The sequence below is a fragment of the Cebidichthys violaceus genome, unplaced genomic scaffold (genome assembly GCF_023349555.1).
Source record: "Cebidichthys violaceus isolate CVI_PGR_0920_01 unplaced genomic scaffold, fCebVio1.0.p SCAF_4, whole genome shotgun sequence".
Lineage (NCBI taxonomy): Eukaryota > Metazoa > Chordata > Actinopteri > Perciformes > Stichaeidae > Cebidichthys > Cebidichthys violaceus.
This window is the reverse complement of record NW_027176594.1, coordinates 12283326-12299240: the sequence shown is the minus strand read 5'-3', so window position 1 is coordinate 12299240 and position 15915 is coordinate 12283326. Positions and strand designations below refer to the sequence as shown.

The 15915-nt window shown below is 43.6% G+C and overlaps 1 protein-coding gene across 1 annotated transcript in view; it reads right to left on the bottom strand.

Moving 5' to 3' along the window:
• The window catches only part of LOC137885085 (sodium/potassium/calcium exchanger 3-like), a 59168-nt gene extending 47640 nt beyond the window's left edge, over positions 1 to 11528 (bottom strand). Inside the window, exons 1-2 of the mRNA XM_068727232.1 lie at positions 10969 to 11528; positions 6810 to 6938 (exon numbers count right to left, since the gene is read on the bottom strand). Coding sequence (XP_068583333.1) covers positions 6810 to 6938; positions 10969 to 11164 — 325 coding nt within the window. The 5' untranslated portion in view covers positions 11165 to 11528. The remainder of the gene's footprint in view (positions 1 to 6809; positions 6939 to 10968) is intronic.
• Between the last annotated feature and the right edge of the window lie 4387 nt (positions 11529 to 15915).

Here is a 15915-nt window from a genome sequence, read left to right as displayed (position 1 = left end):
TTCTGCACATGCTCAGTGGGTGATGGTGATGCGGGCTGACACATCGCATGTCGTGAGCGTAGTTACCGTGCTGAGTAATGTGACATTTAAGGACTCCCGCTTTTTGCCTTCCCGGCGCAGTTTGCAGCACGCGCACACTATGCACAATACATACACAGATGTGCTCACACGCGCGCACATACACACATATCATGAGCGCATCCTTCAGCGGAAGAGGAGAGAATAGTTTGAGCATGGTTAGAGTGTGACACACCACTTACTAGTTCATGACTACGTGCTTCTTCTGCTACACTGATCCTCTGTTTGTCTTGTTGGTGGGACAGTGAGGGAATGTGACGAGGTCCTCTGCTAACATTGTCTCACCGCTACGACTGAAATCACTTCATCTCACATGAACTGGGTGTGGACACTCCCATGAGAACAGAACAGGTATGAAGAGAGCGGTAACAGGAAAACAGTGGCAGCACAAAGACAGAGTCAGATCAGCTGTTACCCGGGTCCTTAATTAACCAAACTCAGAGGTACACAATCAGGAGCCCTAATACAAAACTAGAAAATCAAAACTCTCTCATGGATTTGTGAGTCAAAAGTGGACTGAAGCAGTTGCAAGTCAAATTTCTCTGTTGGATAATTCAGTTTTTGTACTTGTGCCTCCAACAAAAGTCGACAGGAGCAGTGAGATGATCAGGCAGGTTTGAAGCAACTCAGACACATAAATCAGGCTAATGTGAAGGCTGGTCAAACTGCTTGCAAATGCATCATAGATTATGAGTAGCCTGTGTTTTAGGCTGGATTACTGCACTGTAGCTCCTGTACTCAGGTAATCCCAAGGTAATACTGGGATTGTGCGATTATGGGTACTACAGTATATGCATTACGATGGATTAAGTGCATGCTCATTCAACCATTACCATTATAATTAAGATGAGCAATCTAACTATAGATCTATGAATCTCTGAGCGAGATACTGAACTCCAAATAGCTCTGGAAGGCTGAAGACTGTGAATATGAGTTTATATGAGTGTGAATAGTGTACAGTCCTTTGACTGCTCAGAAGACTAGAAAGATATAGAATATAGAAATGCAAGTCCATTGTCCATTGAATGTGTAACTTGAACAGTCCCCACTGACTCAGTAAGACAGAAAAGTGTCTAGTGACGTCTCCTCAGTAACAGATGGTGACATCAGGAAGCCTTTGCTCTCTGGTCAGCCATGAGTAGAAGATGTTTCTCTACTAATCCCATCCAGTGTCACATCCACCAGCACATCAGCAAAGTCAGTCGGTGGGACCAAACCCACGAGGGCTCAGTTTGGGCCCAACTCTGGCCTTCAATAAAACACTGATGACTCACTTTGATACAGTGCATCACCATGGTAACACAGGCTGCAGGTTAAGTTCCGTCTATTGAATCCATGTATGAAGCTGAACTGCTCGTGGTTCATCTGTGCTGTACTGAGATCAGTGAGGAGTATAGGACAGCGTTTTATCATAGAAGAGATGCCTGTTTGTAGCATTTATAGAGCAAGAAGCAGCAGACACCTTACACAGCATTATATGATTATCAGTTATGAATGAAAATGAGTGAGATGAAGATGAATAACAGCGTACCCACATTCCCATTTCCTCAGCATGAGGCCAGCTTAGTGGACAAAGAATCTGTTCCGTTTATTGTCACAGTGCTTTGTGTTCATCTTTCTTTTATTTTAATTGCTTGTTTCTTTTCTTTTTGACAGATGACAAATCTTAGTCATCACATTTCCCCCCAAGTCTTCATATTTTTACTGTTTGCAAAGTGTGCTGAAATTGTCGGTAGCTTATTTTAACATAACACACTGTAAATCATTTTACAATGTTATGGTATTGTGTATAATAGATTATAGTTGTGTGTCACTGCTGTAACAACAGGAATGAACTTTATCTTACTTCTCTATAACAGCAGACCTGAGCTCAAGTGTTACTGTGTTGCAGTAAACACACAAAAAAGTAGTTTGCAAAGTGTTTTGTGCATTCTGATTCCTTCATATGTTGTATAATGATGTGTGGGGCCACGCAAACTCATAATCAAAGCCTTCTTGGCCTAAAAAGATTTCATATTCTATGTACATCTGACAGGATAGGGATATATATACCTTGGTTGCATCTCTCTCCCCCTCGTATCTAGTCAGCGCTCTATTAGTCTTATAAAAGATATAAAATGACCGCAGCAATACTTTGTTTATACCTTCACGTCCTCCCAGACTCTTTGGACAGCAGCAGTAAAAGGAGGACAACTGTGGCACTCAGGAAACAGCTTCAACATGCTCACAGTCACACCAGGATGAATCATTAAAGGGAGCGTCGTTCTCTTCTGCTGCTGGAAACAACCTGGCCTCCTAACTACAGGAGGAGGCATTGTGGGAAGATATAAAAGAGAGAGACGGTAAAGACACGGGACAACAAATGAGCAAGGGAATAAAGGGAGACAAACAGAAGTCCTGTTGGATAAATGTTGTGGAGCAGAGTAAGAGGGAGTGGGGGTGCAGCAGGAGCTGATGTAGAGAGGACTCCCACTCTCACTGAGCTAGTTGTTGTGATGGATCGTCTCATTCCCCAGAGAACGGACAACAACATGACTTTACAATCTGTACGTTGGGCAGTTATGAAGGAACTTTGCCTCCATCTGCAACCGTTATACAGTTGCTGTCATTGTGTTGGGAGGCAGCAGCAGCCCACTCAGAGCTAATATTGTAATATGGCAGAATTGATTTCTCAGAGGAAATCATTCTGGGAGCTCCCTGGGTCAATTTGCATTTGATTAGTGGAGGTATTAAGGAGTGATTGTGTTTCTGATTCTATTGATTCATCAGCTGTATTATGGAGATGCTTACTTACATGGGACATGTGGAGGAGCCAGGAGGCTGACCATAAGAACATACTCTCACTCCTACTGACTGAAGAAACCAGGGCCAGCACCCTCGCATTAATCAATACTATTCTTATCGAGGCTCTCTTGTGTGCGTACACACACACACACACACACACACACACACACACACACACACTTCTCACAGGGAAGCCCTGATTAAGTCAGAGCAGCCTCCTTTCCTAAAATGGAGTGTTGCGTCGGAGGATCTTCAATAACGGAGGAGGACAGCCTCAGGGGAAACACCCCGGAGGGAGGGCTCACGTGATCGGGGTACCCAGACCGCTATCCATCGAACACGCAGCCAATGCTACTGTACACACAGCTGCTCAGGGGCTACATTAACCACCTGTGTCTGCAGATGTGTTCCAGAGAAGGAGACGAATGCATCAGCACTGTTGTGGTGCGTGTTTGATGGAGGAGGAAGATCGAGTGCGAGGGTGTGTGCAGGTGAAAACTAACATATGATGAATCTTCAAAAGCAAATTTTCTTATTTCCCACCATAAAGGTGGAGCATCAAAGTGCGACGTGGCCTCAGGCATTGCATCTGGACAGCAAAGTCAATGAAATGAACAACTCCTGCTTTGCATGATAAAGGGAAGGTCAAGAACAGAGGGCTCCATTTTGCACCGCCTCCCCAACTACACATGCTCACACTGACAAGGACACACACACACACACACACACACACATACTGTATGTGAACTCACCACCCTTCTTCAGCCACAAAACTCTCTTTGATATTTTCAGCAATTTGCAAACCTCAAGGTGGCAGAGGCTGAGAAATACTGACAGAAAGCTACTAGGATGTTGTTGGAACTATACTGCAGATTGTACGCTGGTCTAACAAGAGTGGAATTATTTCCCTCACAAAGGATCTTTGGCTGAGTACAGACGTCAGCACTTGTTAACTTTTACCGTTGTCCTGTTTAATGGCGTTAGTCATCTAAACCAGAGAAAGCGATCGTCAGCGTGGACTTAATGAGAAGTGATTCGTTAGTCGGAGCTTAGTGAGTCAGTGTCAGAGTCAGAATTCAGAGCCATTAGCTAACAGCTCAGCCTCAGCTGTCCTAGTATCACACTAACCATGAGATGGTGAACATGGTACCCGTTAAACATCAGCACATTAGCCTGTTCAGCATGCTGATGTTAGCATTTAGCTCAAAGCACTGCTGTGCATACGTGCAGCCTCCCACAGCCACTAGCGAGTATTGATGTGATCCAACTGGTTCCGGCATCCTAGTTTGCTACTTGTCCCTGTTTAATTAATATCATTTTAATTCTACCCTGTCACTATGAACCGGGATATTAATAATAATACATTTATTTTGTATAGCGCTTTAAATAAGGTACTCAAAGGCAATTTACATGGTAAAAACAGAAACAATAAAAGCAATAACAATATAAACAAGGCAGAGAAACGACATTATATATGTAGTAAACAAAACAAAAACCATACATAACTAGCTTCACAGGTTAAACGCTGATTTAAATAGGTGAGTCTTAAGTGCAGTTTTGAAAGTGGCGAGTACCAGAGAATGTCTGAGGGAGGGGGCAGCAATGGAGAAGGCCCTGTCCCCCCAGGTCCGATGCTTGGACAGAGTAGTGGGGGTAAGGAGGTTGGCGTCGGCAGATCTGAGGTTGCGGTTGGGAGCGTGTCGATGCAGGAGGTCCGAAAGGTATGAAGAGGTCCAGGGTTATGAAGGGCTTTGTATGTGATGAGGAGAATATTGAACTGGATTCTTTGCTGTATTGGGGGCCAGTGGAGGTTTTGAAGGACTGGGGTGATGTGGTCTCTGGTGGAGTGGGAGAGCAGACAAGCAGCTGAGTTCTGGATGTATTGTAGTTTGTTGATGATTTTGGTGGATGAGTCGTACAGGATGCTGTTGCAGTAGTCGAGAGGTGATGAAGTTGAATGATTCTTCAAAGTCCTTGATCACATTCAATATCAATGCCAACATTTTAATGGCAACTTGTGGTTGCCATTAAACCATCGAACCAGAAACCAGAGATATCGTCTTCTGTATTCTACGCAATATTCTTCATTGTCAAAACCTGGAGCCTATAATATCCACAATGCACCTCGACCACCAACACTTTGGCCAGAGATTGTGGTGCGTTCTGCACGTAGCGGCGCCTCAGGCAGAGATGAGCAGCAGCTCCAGAGGTCTGGTAACATCACTTCTTTCTAACTCTACACCTCCAGATGTTTCTACTTCTCTAACTTGTAGTCTTCAGACCCAACAGATGCTGGCTCAATCGACATCACTTGAGGACATTTAACAGGCATACTTTATATTTTCATGGATGCAGTAGTGTCCCAAAACCTGGAAACAGACTTTGATGTTTAAAATCAGTTCTTCTTTAAGGTTAAGGAAATATCATGGTTATGGTATAAAAACATCATTAGGTTTGTGACGGGACACAAACTGCATTCAGGGATACGTTGGATAAGTTACACCTCTTACTTTCTGCCTCGCTACATGAAGGGCAAACTACTGCCTGCACTGGCACTGGATGAAGGTAATTCCTCAGGATACTGGGCTGTTTCTTTAGACAGCTTGGACAAAACAAGTCACTTCAACCTGGGGATCTAAGGTTGCAATGGAAATATAGAAGTTTTTTGACATTGAAAAACACATCAGCTGTGACATAACCTCCAGAACGCACCTGCTCTCACTTTACAGCCCATGCGTACTGCTTCAATGTCCTTCTTTTCACACGTCCACCAGCTTCTTAATTTACACAGATTCTTCCCTTTCAACAGTGGAATAAAGAATGACTCAATAACTCCACACAAGGCTACATATTTGTGTCTCATAGAAATCATCAGAGTAAGAAAATAGTCTCTTTTAGCAAAAAACTTGCAGTCCTCCAGAGGGGGGCAGGGGCTGTAGCCACCAGGGTATGTGCTGTAATTTTAGCCTGACACGAGGAAAGGGCAGAATCTGTGTAATAAGCAGGATAAGAGAATAAGTTGAACTTTGACCTACGCTGCCTCTATAGATGACAGCAGCGACCTTGGGAGGGTGAGGAAGGAGATTGATGACAGACATTTTCCTTAATGAGCTCACAAGAGAACCGCCCCTCCCTGTGTGGGGAGGTGAGTCGTCTCCCGCTCAAAGCAGAAAAGACAAATGTCAGTGAAGCCCTCTCTACACCCTACCATGTACACACCAATTATAACAGGAGTGAACGACAAATGTCCTTCCATCTCCTACTTCCATCTAAAAATAGCCACAGATATGGGTGATGGTGAGATTCAGGACTAATCCAACGAGAAATAGTCTAGACTACATGAGAAGACATGCTTATATATAACTTTAAAAGCGTTAACTTTCATTATTTCATTTAATAAAATCACCTACAAGTGCCCTATGTCAAACCTTTAATCTGGACGGAGTGATTTCAACATTACAAACAAGAAGCCTTCAGCATCCTCACACGCTATCCTTGAGTGCCTCAAAGAGAAGTCGCTGGTTGATGATAAGATAAAAGGTCGCCATGGAAACAGGGTTTTTTTTCTGAGATGTGGCCACAATGAGCGAAAACGTTAGCGAAACACAGAGGAAGGGAATGGGAGGGATGAAAACAGAGTTGGTGCGAGACGGAGAGGGACAGCTAAGTGGAGGAAGTGAGAGTGAAATCTACAGGATCCTTAAAAACAATTTGACGGAGAGTGAATGAGAAAACCGCTAAGGCCGCCTGTTGTAGCCTGTGCTCATGGGAAATCATCTGACTCCACAATCTGGGTTATCCCACATCAGGAGGAGAAAATAGGGGGACAAGAAAGGGGAGAAAGAGCGAACATGTGGGGTGATTTGTTCTGGAGGAAAGGAGGAGGGGGGGGGGGGGGGGGGGGGGCATTTGGGTGTCCTCTTTCTATCAACTTGTCTCTGTCTTACCTGGAGTAGTACAGTTCTTAGATTCTTCCTTCTCCATGTCCTCTAGGCTGCTGTTGTCTGTTTCCTGCAGTAGCCTCCTCCTCCCTCCCCATCTCTCCTGGTCGCTGCTGTGGCTGGAGACATGAAAACCTGGGGGATGTTTGTCACAGTGAAAAGTCAAAACAGATTCAAGGACGTGTCAGTGCAGCTACAACATCTAGATGACGATTTCATATACAAAAACTTGAGTCTGAAACTGTGATAAGATGCCAGCTTTGAGCTAAATACTTGTGGACTCAAGATAGACTTGACTTGGACTAGTTGAAAGATATGGACTCTAGCTCAAAGACTTGAGAATTGACGTGGACTCTAGCTTAAAGAATTTAGACTTGACCTGGACTCTTGCTCAAATACTTTAGACTTGACTTGGACTCTAGCTCAAAGACTTGAGACTTGACCAGGACTCTTGTTAAAAGACTTGAGGCTTGACCTGGACTCTAACTCAAAGACTTGAGACTTGATCACTAGCTCAAAGACTTTAGACTTAACAGGACTCTAGCTTAAAGACTTGAGACTTGACCAGGACTCTAGCTCAAAGATTTGAGACTTGACCAGGACTCTAGCTTATAGACTTGAGACTTGACCTGGACTCTATATTAAAGACTTGATCACTAGCTCAAAGACTTTAGACTTGACTTGGCCTCTAGCTCAAAGACTTTAGACTTAACAGGACTCTAGCTTAAAGACTTGAGACTTGACCAGGACTCTAGCTCAAAGATTTGAGACTTGACCAGGACTCTAGCTTATAGACTTGAGACTTGACCTGGACTCTATATTAAAGACTTGATCACTAGCTCAAAGACTTTAGACTTGACTTGGCCTCTAGCTCAAAGACTTTAGACTTGACTTGGCCTCTAGCTCAAAGACTTTAGACTTGACAGGACTCAAGCTCAAAGATTTGAGACTTGACCAGAACTCTAGCTTAAAGACTTGAGACTTGACTTGGACTCTAACTCAAAGACTTGAGACTTGACTTGGACTCTAGCTCAAAGACTTGAGATTTGACCTCTAGCTCAAAGACTTGAGACTTGACTTGGACTCTTGCTCAAAGATTTGAGACTTGGCCTCTAGCTTAAAGACTTGAGAATGCACCTCAAGCTTAAAGACTTGAGACTTGACTTGCACTCTTGTTAAAAGACTTGAGACTTCACCTCAAGCTTAAAGACTTGAGACTTGACTTGGACACTTGCTCAAAGACTTGAGACTTGACCTCTTGTTAAAAGACTTGAGACTTCACCTCGAGCTTAAAGACTTTGAGACTTGACTTGGACACTTGCTCAAAGACTTGAGACTTGACTTGGACTCTTGTTAAAAGACTTGAGACTTGACATTGAGCTTAACGACTTGAGACTTGACCAGGACTCTAGCTCAGAAACTTGACTTGAACACTAGTTCAAAGACTTGACTTGGACTATCTAGCTATCATTTGATTGGACAGAATGACACCAGAGAAGGTTTGGCATTTTTGCTTAAAAAAAAAAAAAGAAAGAAACAATTATTAAATTACCAAGTTAATTATTTGTTGATCAACTAATTCATTGCTTCAGTTCTATTGTAGTCCAGCACATTTAACATATTACTTGTCATTTCTATGTGTCAGTTACATGTTGGTGTTGCAGGTAGAAAAGTGCGTGTCAAGCAATTTGTTTCATTTTTATGTGCAGGGTTGTCTTCTCTGTCACATTAAAGTTTGATTCTTTATGTAATAGTGGGGTAGGGAACGGCTGGAGGAGTGCACCACAGATGTTCCAGTTTGGTATCCCCCCCCCCCCCCCCCCCCCCCCCGATTCATATATTGAAGGGGAATTTCATGACTTTCCAAAACAAAATCCTCTTGGGGGGTGGAGCAACAGTGCACAAAGTGGGGCTCCCACTGTGGCTACATCTGCACATTCTTCAAGAAAGCAGCAACACCAATGAATTCATTTCATACTTCAGAGAGCCCAGCAGGAGCACTCTGCCCTTTCCACCCTGCCAACCACAAGTCTGGTCCAAGCGAGGGATTCAGGTAGAATTATGAAGCCCAGTTATTCAATAGTCCTCAGGGCATGGCTGAACTTCTCACCTGGCCTCACCTTCACTACATCTCACACAGCAGCATCAGCAGCTAGAGCAGCAGCTACAGCAGCAGTGAGATTTGCGTGCAAGCGCTTTGCTCTTCCCTCCCTCTTTCTATCTTTCGCTATCTTGCTCACAGAGAGGAGGAGAGGAGAGGAGTGTGGGAATGATTAATGCACCACTGTGAGGAGGCGTTGAGTGCTCTGCTTCCAGCTCCACAACATCAAGCTCAATTTAGCAGAACTTCATTCAGCGCATCATAAATAATCAACTTTAATTGATATTCCGGCAAGCTGATTAAGAGTTAACTAGAACACAATAGGGACAAGGGAAATGCATTAAGTGTCACAGAGTCATCCCTTGCTCAACTCTGATGGTGAGCACATGCAGGGAGCTGCACTGTTTCATTTCCATGTAACCAGGATACGCAGCAGGGAGGAAAGAAGAAAAAAGAATGAGTCCCACTGATGATGCACAAATCATGAGTGTATGAATATTCATGCAGGCCTTCTGTCCATAGAAAGTGATAAATACATCTCAATTTAGCAGACGCTGACTCAGTAATCAAGAGGAGTTTTGGGGGCACAGTCGAAGACGTATAAAAAGAGTTAGAGAGGATCATGCAGACATTAAGTCAAGTGGTACAGATGTTTGCTGTTAGGAAGTACAGCAGTACTTACTCTTTATCGGTGTTTCATCTGATTGCATTTGGATTTGTTTGGTAATACTAATCATGTCAGAAGAGCTTAGAAATGAAGTTGGAGAGAGACATGTGCAGTAACCTGGAGAGGTTTATACCCTGGCTTACACCCTGGTTTACACTCTGGCATATGGCATTGACCCTGGAGTTTACCCTGGTGTATGCACTGGTTTATACCATGGCGTATACTCTGGCATACACTCCAAAGTATACCTGGTATACACTCTGAAGTATACCTGGCATACCTCCTGAAGTATACCTGGCATACACCCTGAAGTATACCTGGCATACACCCTGAAGTATACCTGGCATACACCCTGAAGTATACCTGGCATACACCCTGAAGTATACCTGGCATACACCCTGAAGTATACCTGGCATACACCCTGAAGTATACCTGGCATACACCCTGAAGTGTACCTGGCATACACCCTGAAGTGTACCTGGCATACACCCTGAAGTATACCTGGCATACACCCTGAAGTATACCTGGCATACACCCTGAAGTATACCTGGCATACACCCTGAAGTGTACCTGGCATACACCCTGAAGTATACCTGGCATACACCCTGAAGTATACCTGGCATACACCCTGAAGTATACCTGGCATACCTCCTGAAGTATACCTGGCATACCTCCTGAAGTATACCTGGCATACACCCTGAAGTATACCCTGGGGCTCACTGGCCTGATTTCAGAGGTGTGGACATACAGGAGTCTCTGCATCCCTCAGTCCAGAACAGTTCCCCATGAATAAATGAACTTCAGTGATAGTCTGTGGTGTACTTGCATGACAGTACAGACACCTTGATGCTGTGTCACCCATGGCAGTTTCAAACTGGGCCAATGGTTGTGCCATATTTTAACACAACATACACTTCTTATGTCATAGACTAAATGCTATGGAACACACACTGCTTTGGTTATGCTAATGCTTGGGCACATAACTAAAGGAAGATTTGATAAGAACTTTAGTCCCCATAAGAACAGGCTTTTACACATTGTGCCTCAATTTAAAATGAAACCACAAGCACACAGTTCAGTTAGACGTTGAGTAAATGTAGCACGCTGTAAGCAGGCTTCCGGAAATTAAGAGTGATAAATGGCATGAAGTGAAAACAGGAAGGATGGTTTTCATCATGTAGCTGCCTAACGTTAAAGTCACTTTACGAGCACAGTAGGGAGATGTGTAATTGTTAAGAAAATAAAGACAGTTAGCGTTAGCCTAACTGGAGAACCGTTAAAAACGCGTAGCCTACAGAAAAGAAACAAACAAGCAAACGACTGGAGGTATTCAGTTGCACTTCTATTCAGCGTCCCAGAGCCCCAAACAGGAGCTGCACACACGGCTAAATCCTCACCTGAATTTTCCGCAAAGTAGGAAAACCCCTTCACGACCAGAAGCAAGCCGCCGAACAAGCATATCTGGATTAAAACCAACTCCTTTCGTCTCTTCCGTCTCGCTTTGACCTTCCTCTGGTTCGGCATCACTTGCGTCGGCCGATTCCGGAGTCGGATACCCGGCAGAGACCTCCCCTCTACCGCTGCCTCATCCATGCGGATCGCCGAAGTAAACAAATAACGAGGAGCCTCCTTTTTTCCCCCTCAGGGAACTGCTGTATCTTCCGGGAACGGAGGACAAACAGAGCAGCCGAGTGCTTTCACAGGAGCAGGGGAACGTGGAAAGAAAAAGTTGAAAATTGGTGCCGCTGGGATGCTGCGAGCGTCTGCTGTCTGGAAGAGCCGGGTTTCGCTTCTTAAGTCATGTTGGAATGCGGCTTTGGAAGTAGTAAGGCGGGCGACTGCTGTACGAGCCCTGCGTTGGCGCGTCCGTCTGCGGAGTGTCGAGTGAGAGAGACACGGTGAGGGAGCACGAGACGGTGCGCGTGGCCATGCACGCACACGCGTTAATTTAAGTGAAACCCAGGTCAAAAAAATTATATATTCACATTCACTGGAAAATAAATAATACTTTTAGTATATATGTGTGTGTTTGAATAGTTTCTACCCATATTACTTAGTAGTCATTTTTAGCATCTTTTATTTATTAATTCAATGTGCAGTCAAAGTTAAGGTGGAGCATCCTTAAAGCTGCACGACTAGATGCTCTGCCTACTTAAGGCAATCTGTAAACACATCAGTGAGGTTGATATGGTGAACATGTTAGTTACCAGTTGACACAAAGAAACAGAGGTGTGTTACAGGTCATTAGACCAATAGCAACATTTCATCTCAATATTTAGCTAAATGACCCACTGAGCTCACCTGTCTGTCTGCTGCTTGGTCCAGGCTATACATGTATACAATGCACTTGGACCCCTTTTCCAGTTTGAAAACAACGATGACTTATATAAGTGTGCACATTACATTACATTACAGTCATTTAGCAGACGCTTTTATCCAAAGCGACTTACAATTCAGTATCTATCTATAAACAGTGTGCAGGTATCAGCATGTATCTGGTGGAAAACATCAAAAACCAGGACAGAGACTCAGAGGTTGGACTTTATTCACTTTTAAAATGGACAGTGGTAGTCAACATGTTTAATAGCTTGCAGCCATAGAAGCTGATGTTTCTGTTTAACTAGTGACCGTGTTAACTGGTAACTCTCAGCAGAATGTGTGACGGCAGCTGTTGAAAACACCAACAGAACATGTAGGTGTCCTCGTAAAAGACTTCAACCCGTTTTAAATACAGACTCATCTGAGTTTACCAACCATTTACATAAGTTACTGCGAGCAACCACGGACGCATTTGGCTGAGAGTCACCAGTTAACACGCTCACTACTTGAACTGAAACACCTTGTTGCCCTGAAAAGGTTGTGATCCTGACTAAATTCTGTAGAACCTGAGTAGGTTCTGACAAGGCGAACATGTAACAACCAGACATTTAGATGCTGGTAACAAGATTCTCGACACAACGACACTTCTGTTGACAACATACATACAAAAGTTTTTGATCTGTAAAAAGGGTCTATACAGCAGTGATACAGTCCAGTGGTTATGATAGATGCCGAATGGGAAAAGGCATCGATTGGCCAGATTATGAGGATTTCTGCCACAGAAGGCTGGAAACCTTTCTCTTCCAAATAAGGCTTCCATGAATGAATGAGTGAAGTAATGTCCGTTTATTTTAAATGTAGGTACAATTTACTGCATATAGTTATTTACTTGTATATGTTTGGCAGTTTTTCATATAGCCTATAAACGACATTGACAACTAGTCCAATCAGGTAAGTTTAGGTATAAGACCAAACTTCTGGCCTCCTCTGGGACTGTCTAATTGATGAAGGAGATGACGTAAAGGTTTGTTCATGTAGCTGTATCGGCTGTCTTATAACCACACCAGCAATAATAATGTTATTATTCTAAAATATGTAAGTATTCCAGTCAAAAGTCAGTAACCGCCACTTCTGTTTCTCTTCAGACATTTGGGCTAAAATAAGAGGAAGACTCTCTCAGGACAGATTAGCTGTAGTATGTACACAATGCTAGTTAGGTCATATGGATTGATTTCTCTTGTGGCTTCTTGTACATGTTGGGATTTCACGGTGCGTCTGCCATGTGTGATAGTGAAAGAGAACTTTAGGATAGTGGATCAAACTTTATACAGGCCAAATGGGTTTGTTGATTGTCGGGCCTGAGGTTTCATATAAATAGCACTGGAAACTTTCCAGCAAGAATGGAAAAAGTGGTCAGGGCTCTAGGCAACATGGTTTCTTTGTGTTTTTTTTAACCCTTCGGAGCATGGAGCTTAGACCAATAAAATAAAAGACAAGAAAGAGGGAGGGAAAACAAGAAAGAGTTATCCAACATGTTTTAAGATAAATAATCCACATTTATATGTCCAAATACAGTTAGGTTCCAAATAAGATAAACACACTATGAGCATCCCTTATGGCAAACTAGGGACAACCCCCCCTCCAACCCCTGTGACTGGTGATCTTAAAGCTGCCATGAAACCTTGCCTGTCCGGGTTGTAAAGGGAGCCCAGCCTGGGCATGGAGTTACCAAGCGAGATGAATTCCCAACCTCTCAGAGGCACACAAAGTAAGGGGAAGGAGGGAAGAGGAAGGGGGGGGGGGGGCAACAAATTAAATCCAGTTAAATTGTTTTTCCATAGCCAGTGGGCTTGGCAAAGGACTCTCACACACGCACAAGATGTAAGATAAGTTGGAGAGAAGACAAACCAGAAACAGTGTGGCTTCAGATGGAAGAGAATGCCTGGAATTTAACCCACTTTCCCATGTCTGACTGCCCTGCCCCGCGGCTCAGAGCGTCCACCTAGCACACAAACACAAGTGACTGCAGAGACAAAATTTGAACATCGGCTCTGCTCACACTCCCTGTTCTTGCCCCGTTACAGCCGCTACCTCAGATGTGGTACAGTACATCAATAATCCGAGGCCCCCACCATCTACTTCCTCCTCTGTACTGTGAAGCCTGTCTGGCATTGGGATCAGAATGCAGTCATTGCAGAGCACAAGCTGCAGTTCCAGACAACTTTGAAGCAGCACTAAGGCTAGCAGAGAGCAGACATATTTGGGTCATGTCCACCATGCAGCAGCTCCTCTCCGCCTCCTGCTGCTCTCCACAACATGGAGAGACCTCAGCTCAGCACCACTGGAGGGACAGAGGAAAAGGGGTGCAGGGATACGGCATGATTGGCCAGGAATAGCTCACTGAACTAAAATAAAAAATACTTTAAAAAGTTGGGACAGAATAGACGGGCCAGGTGGTGGTGCTGAAAGGAGAAATAAGGACAAGCATCTCTGCTCTTGTATCACACAAAGCAGAGTGGAATAAAGCAAAGCACAGCATGTAAAGATCTGTCCAGCGACGACAGGACAGTGTAATATCCAAAAAAATGAATAAATAGTCTGTATTTTTGCTGCCAGTGTTCAGTGACGCTGGAGCACCGCTGGCCCCTCATCACAGAGTGCACGTCATTGAGACAAACTGACTCACCGTCACTGAGCCCAAGTTACTCCATCCTAGACGATAAATGGACTGCAGTCAAAAAGATCATTTTCTCAGAGTGGGTCTGGTGGGGCAACAAGGAACAGTTTAAAAGAGATAAATCACGCTCATTTTCAGGTTCATACTGGTATTTGGGGTTTCTTCTAGAACGTCTTTACCATTTTTTTCTCCTACTGACTGTCTGAATATTCAGGAATTCCCCGTCTTAAAATGCTTCGTTTTAGTGTCTGTCTTTTTAAACACACCCCCCCCTACATGAAAAGCCCAGTCTGCGTTGATTGGTTGCGTTTAAAATATGATGCACCTTTGCAAAGGTAGATCTCAAGGGCTGCGGTCGAAAAGTCCAAAAATGACCTCATACCGTCTATTCCTAACCACTCTTCCTTGACCTCTATGGAAAATGTCACAGGCTCAAGGAAAGATGAGAAGGAGAATTCATGAACGACAACCGTGGTGTTTAGAGAATCCACTCCACTTTCACTAAACTACGTCATTATGATACCACGGTGGAGGTCACTGACGTAGGTCTGTCATGGAGAAACTACAACAAAGAAAGACTACAAAAAGCACAACTAAAACATGACCCCATGAAATCTCTTATTATATTGCATGCAGGCTTTATGAAGAGCTTCTTCTCTGACAGGCTGCTTCACTCGTGGTGTGAAGGAGAGAAACCAGAGCTCCTTCCTGCTGCTGTCACACAACAATCATCATGCTTCAGTAGAAACTATTCACTCATTCAACATCAATGAAACTGTTCAATATCAAGATTTCCTTTGTGCAATGATGTAGATTCAATGGTTTGGTTATATTTAGCTTTTTATCAGATTCATAATCTATCACAGGCCGAGCTTGTTTTGTTTTAAGGATGCTTCTTGTTATTGAGAACGAGAATTTGTTCATTGACAGTTTGCTCTATTTACTGTTCATTTTATTTCGTATTATATTTTTTAAACTTATTTGCTATGTTCGAAGTGAATAAATACATATGGAATGAAACATAAGGATTGTCACTGTCTGTTCATATTCATCAACATGAATTCTATTACTTTATGACTGTATTAGTATAATTGTTAAACCTGTGTGAGATAAGGATATTTGTTTTCATGGACGGCCGAATGATGAGTCACTTTAAATGTTGCCGCTGCAAGGAATTGTGGGGCAGAGTGATCTACTTTCCTTTGGTAAAGGAAGGTCCAGTGTTTCCTACGCTAAAGGAGCTAATAAAGGAAGCACTGAAGCACCTTTCCTTAGCATTTAGGTAATTCTAACAGCTCTTATCATGAAGGCCACTTGGACACTTCAGGTCATTTCACTCAGTGAGGAA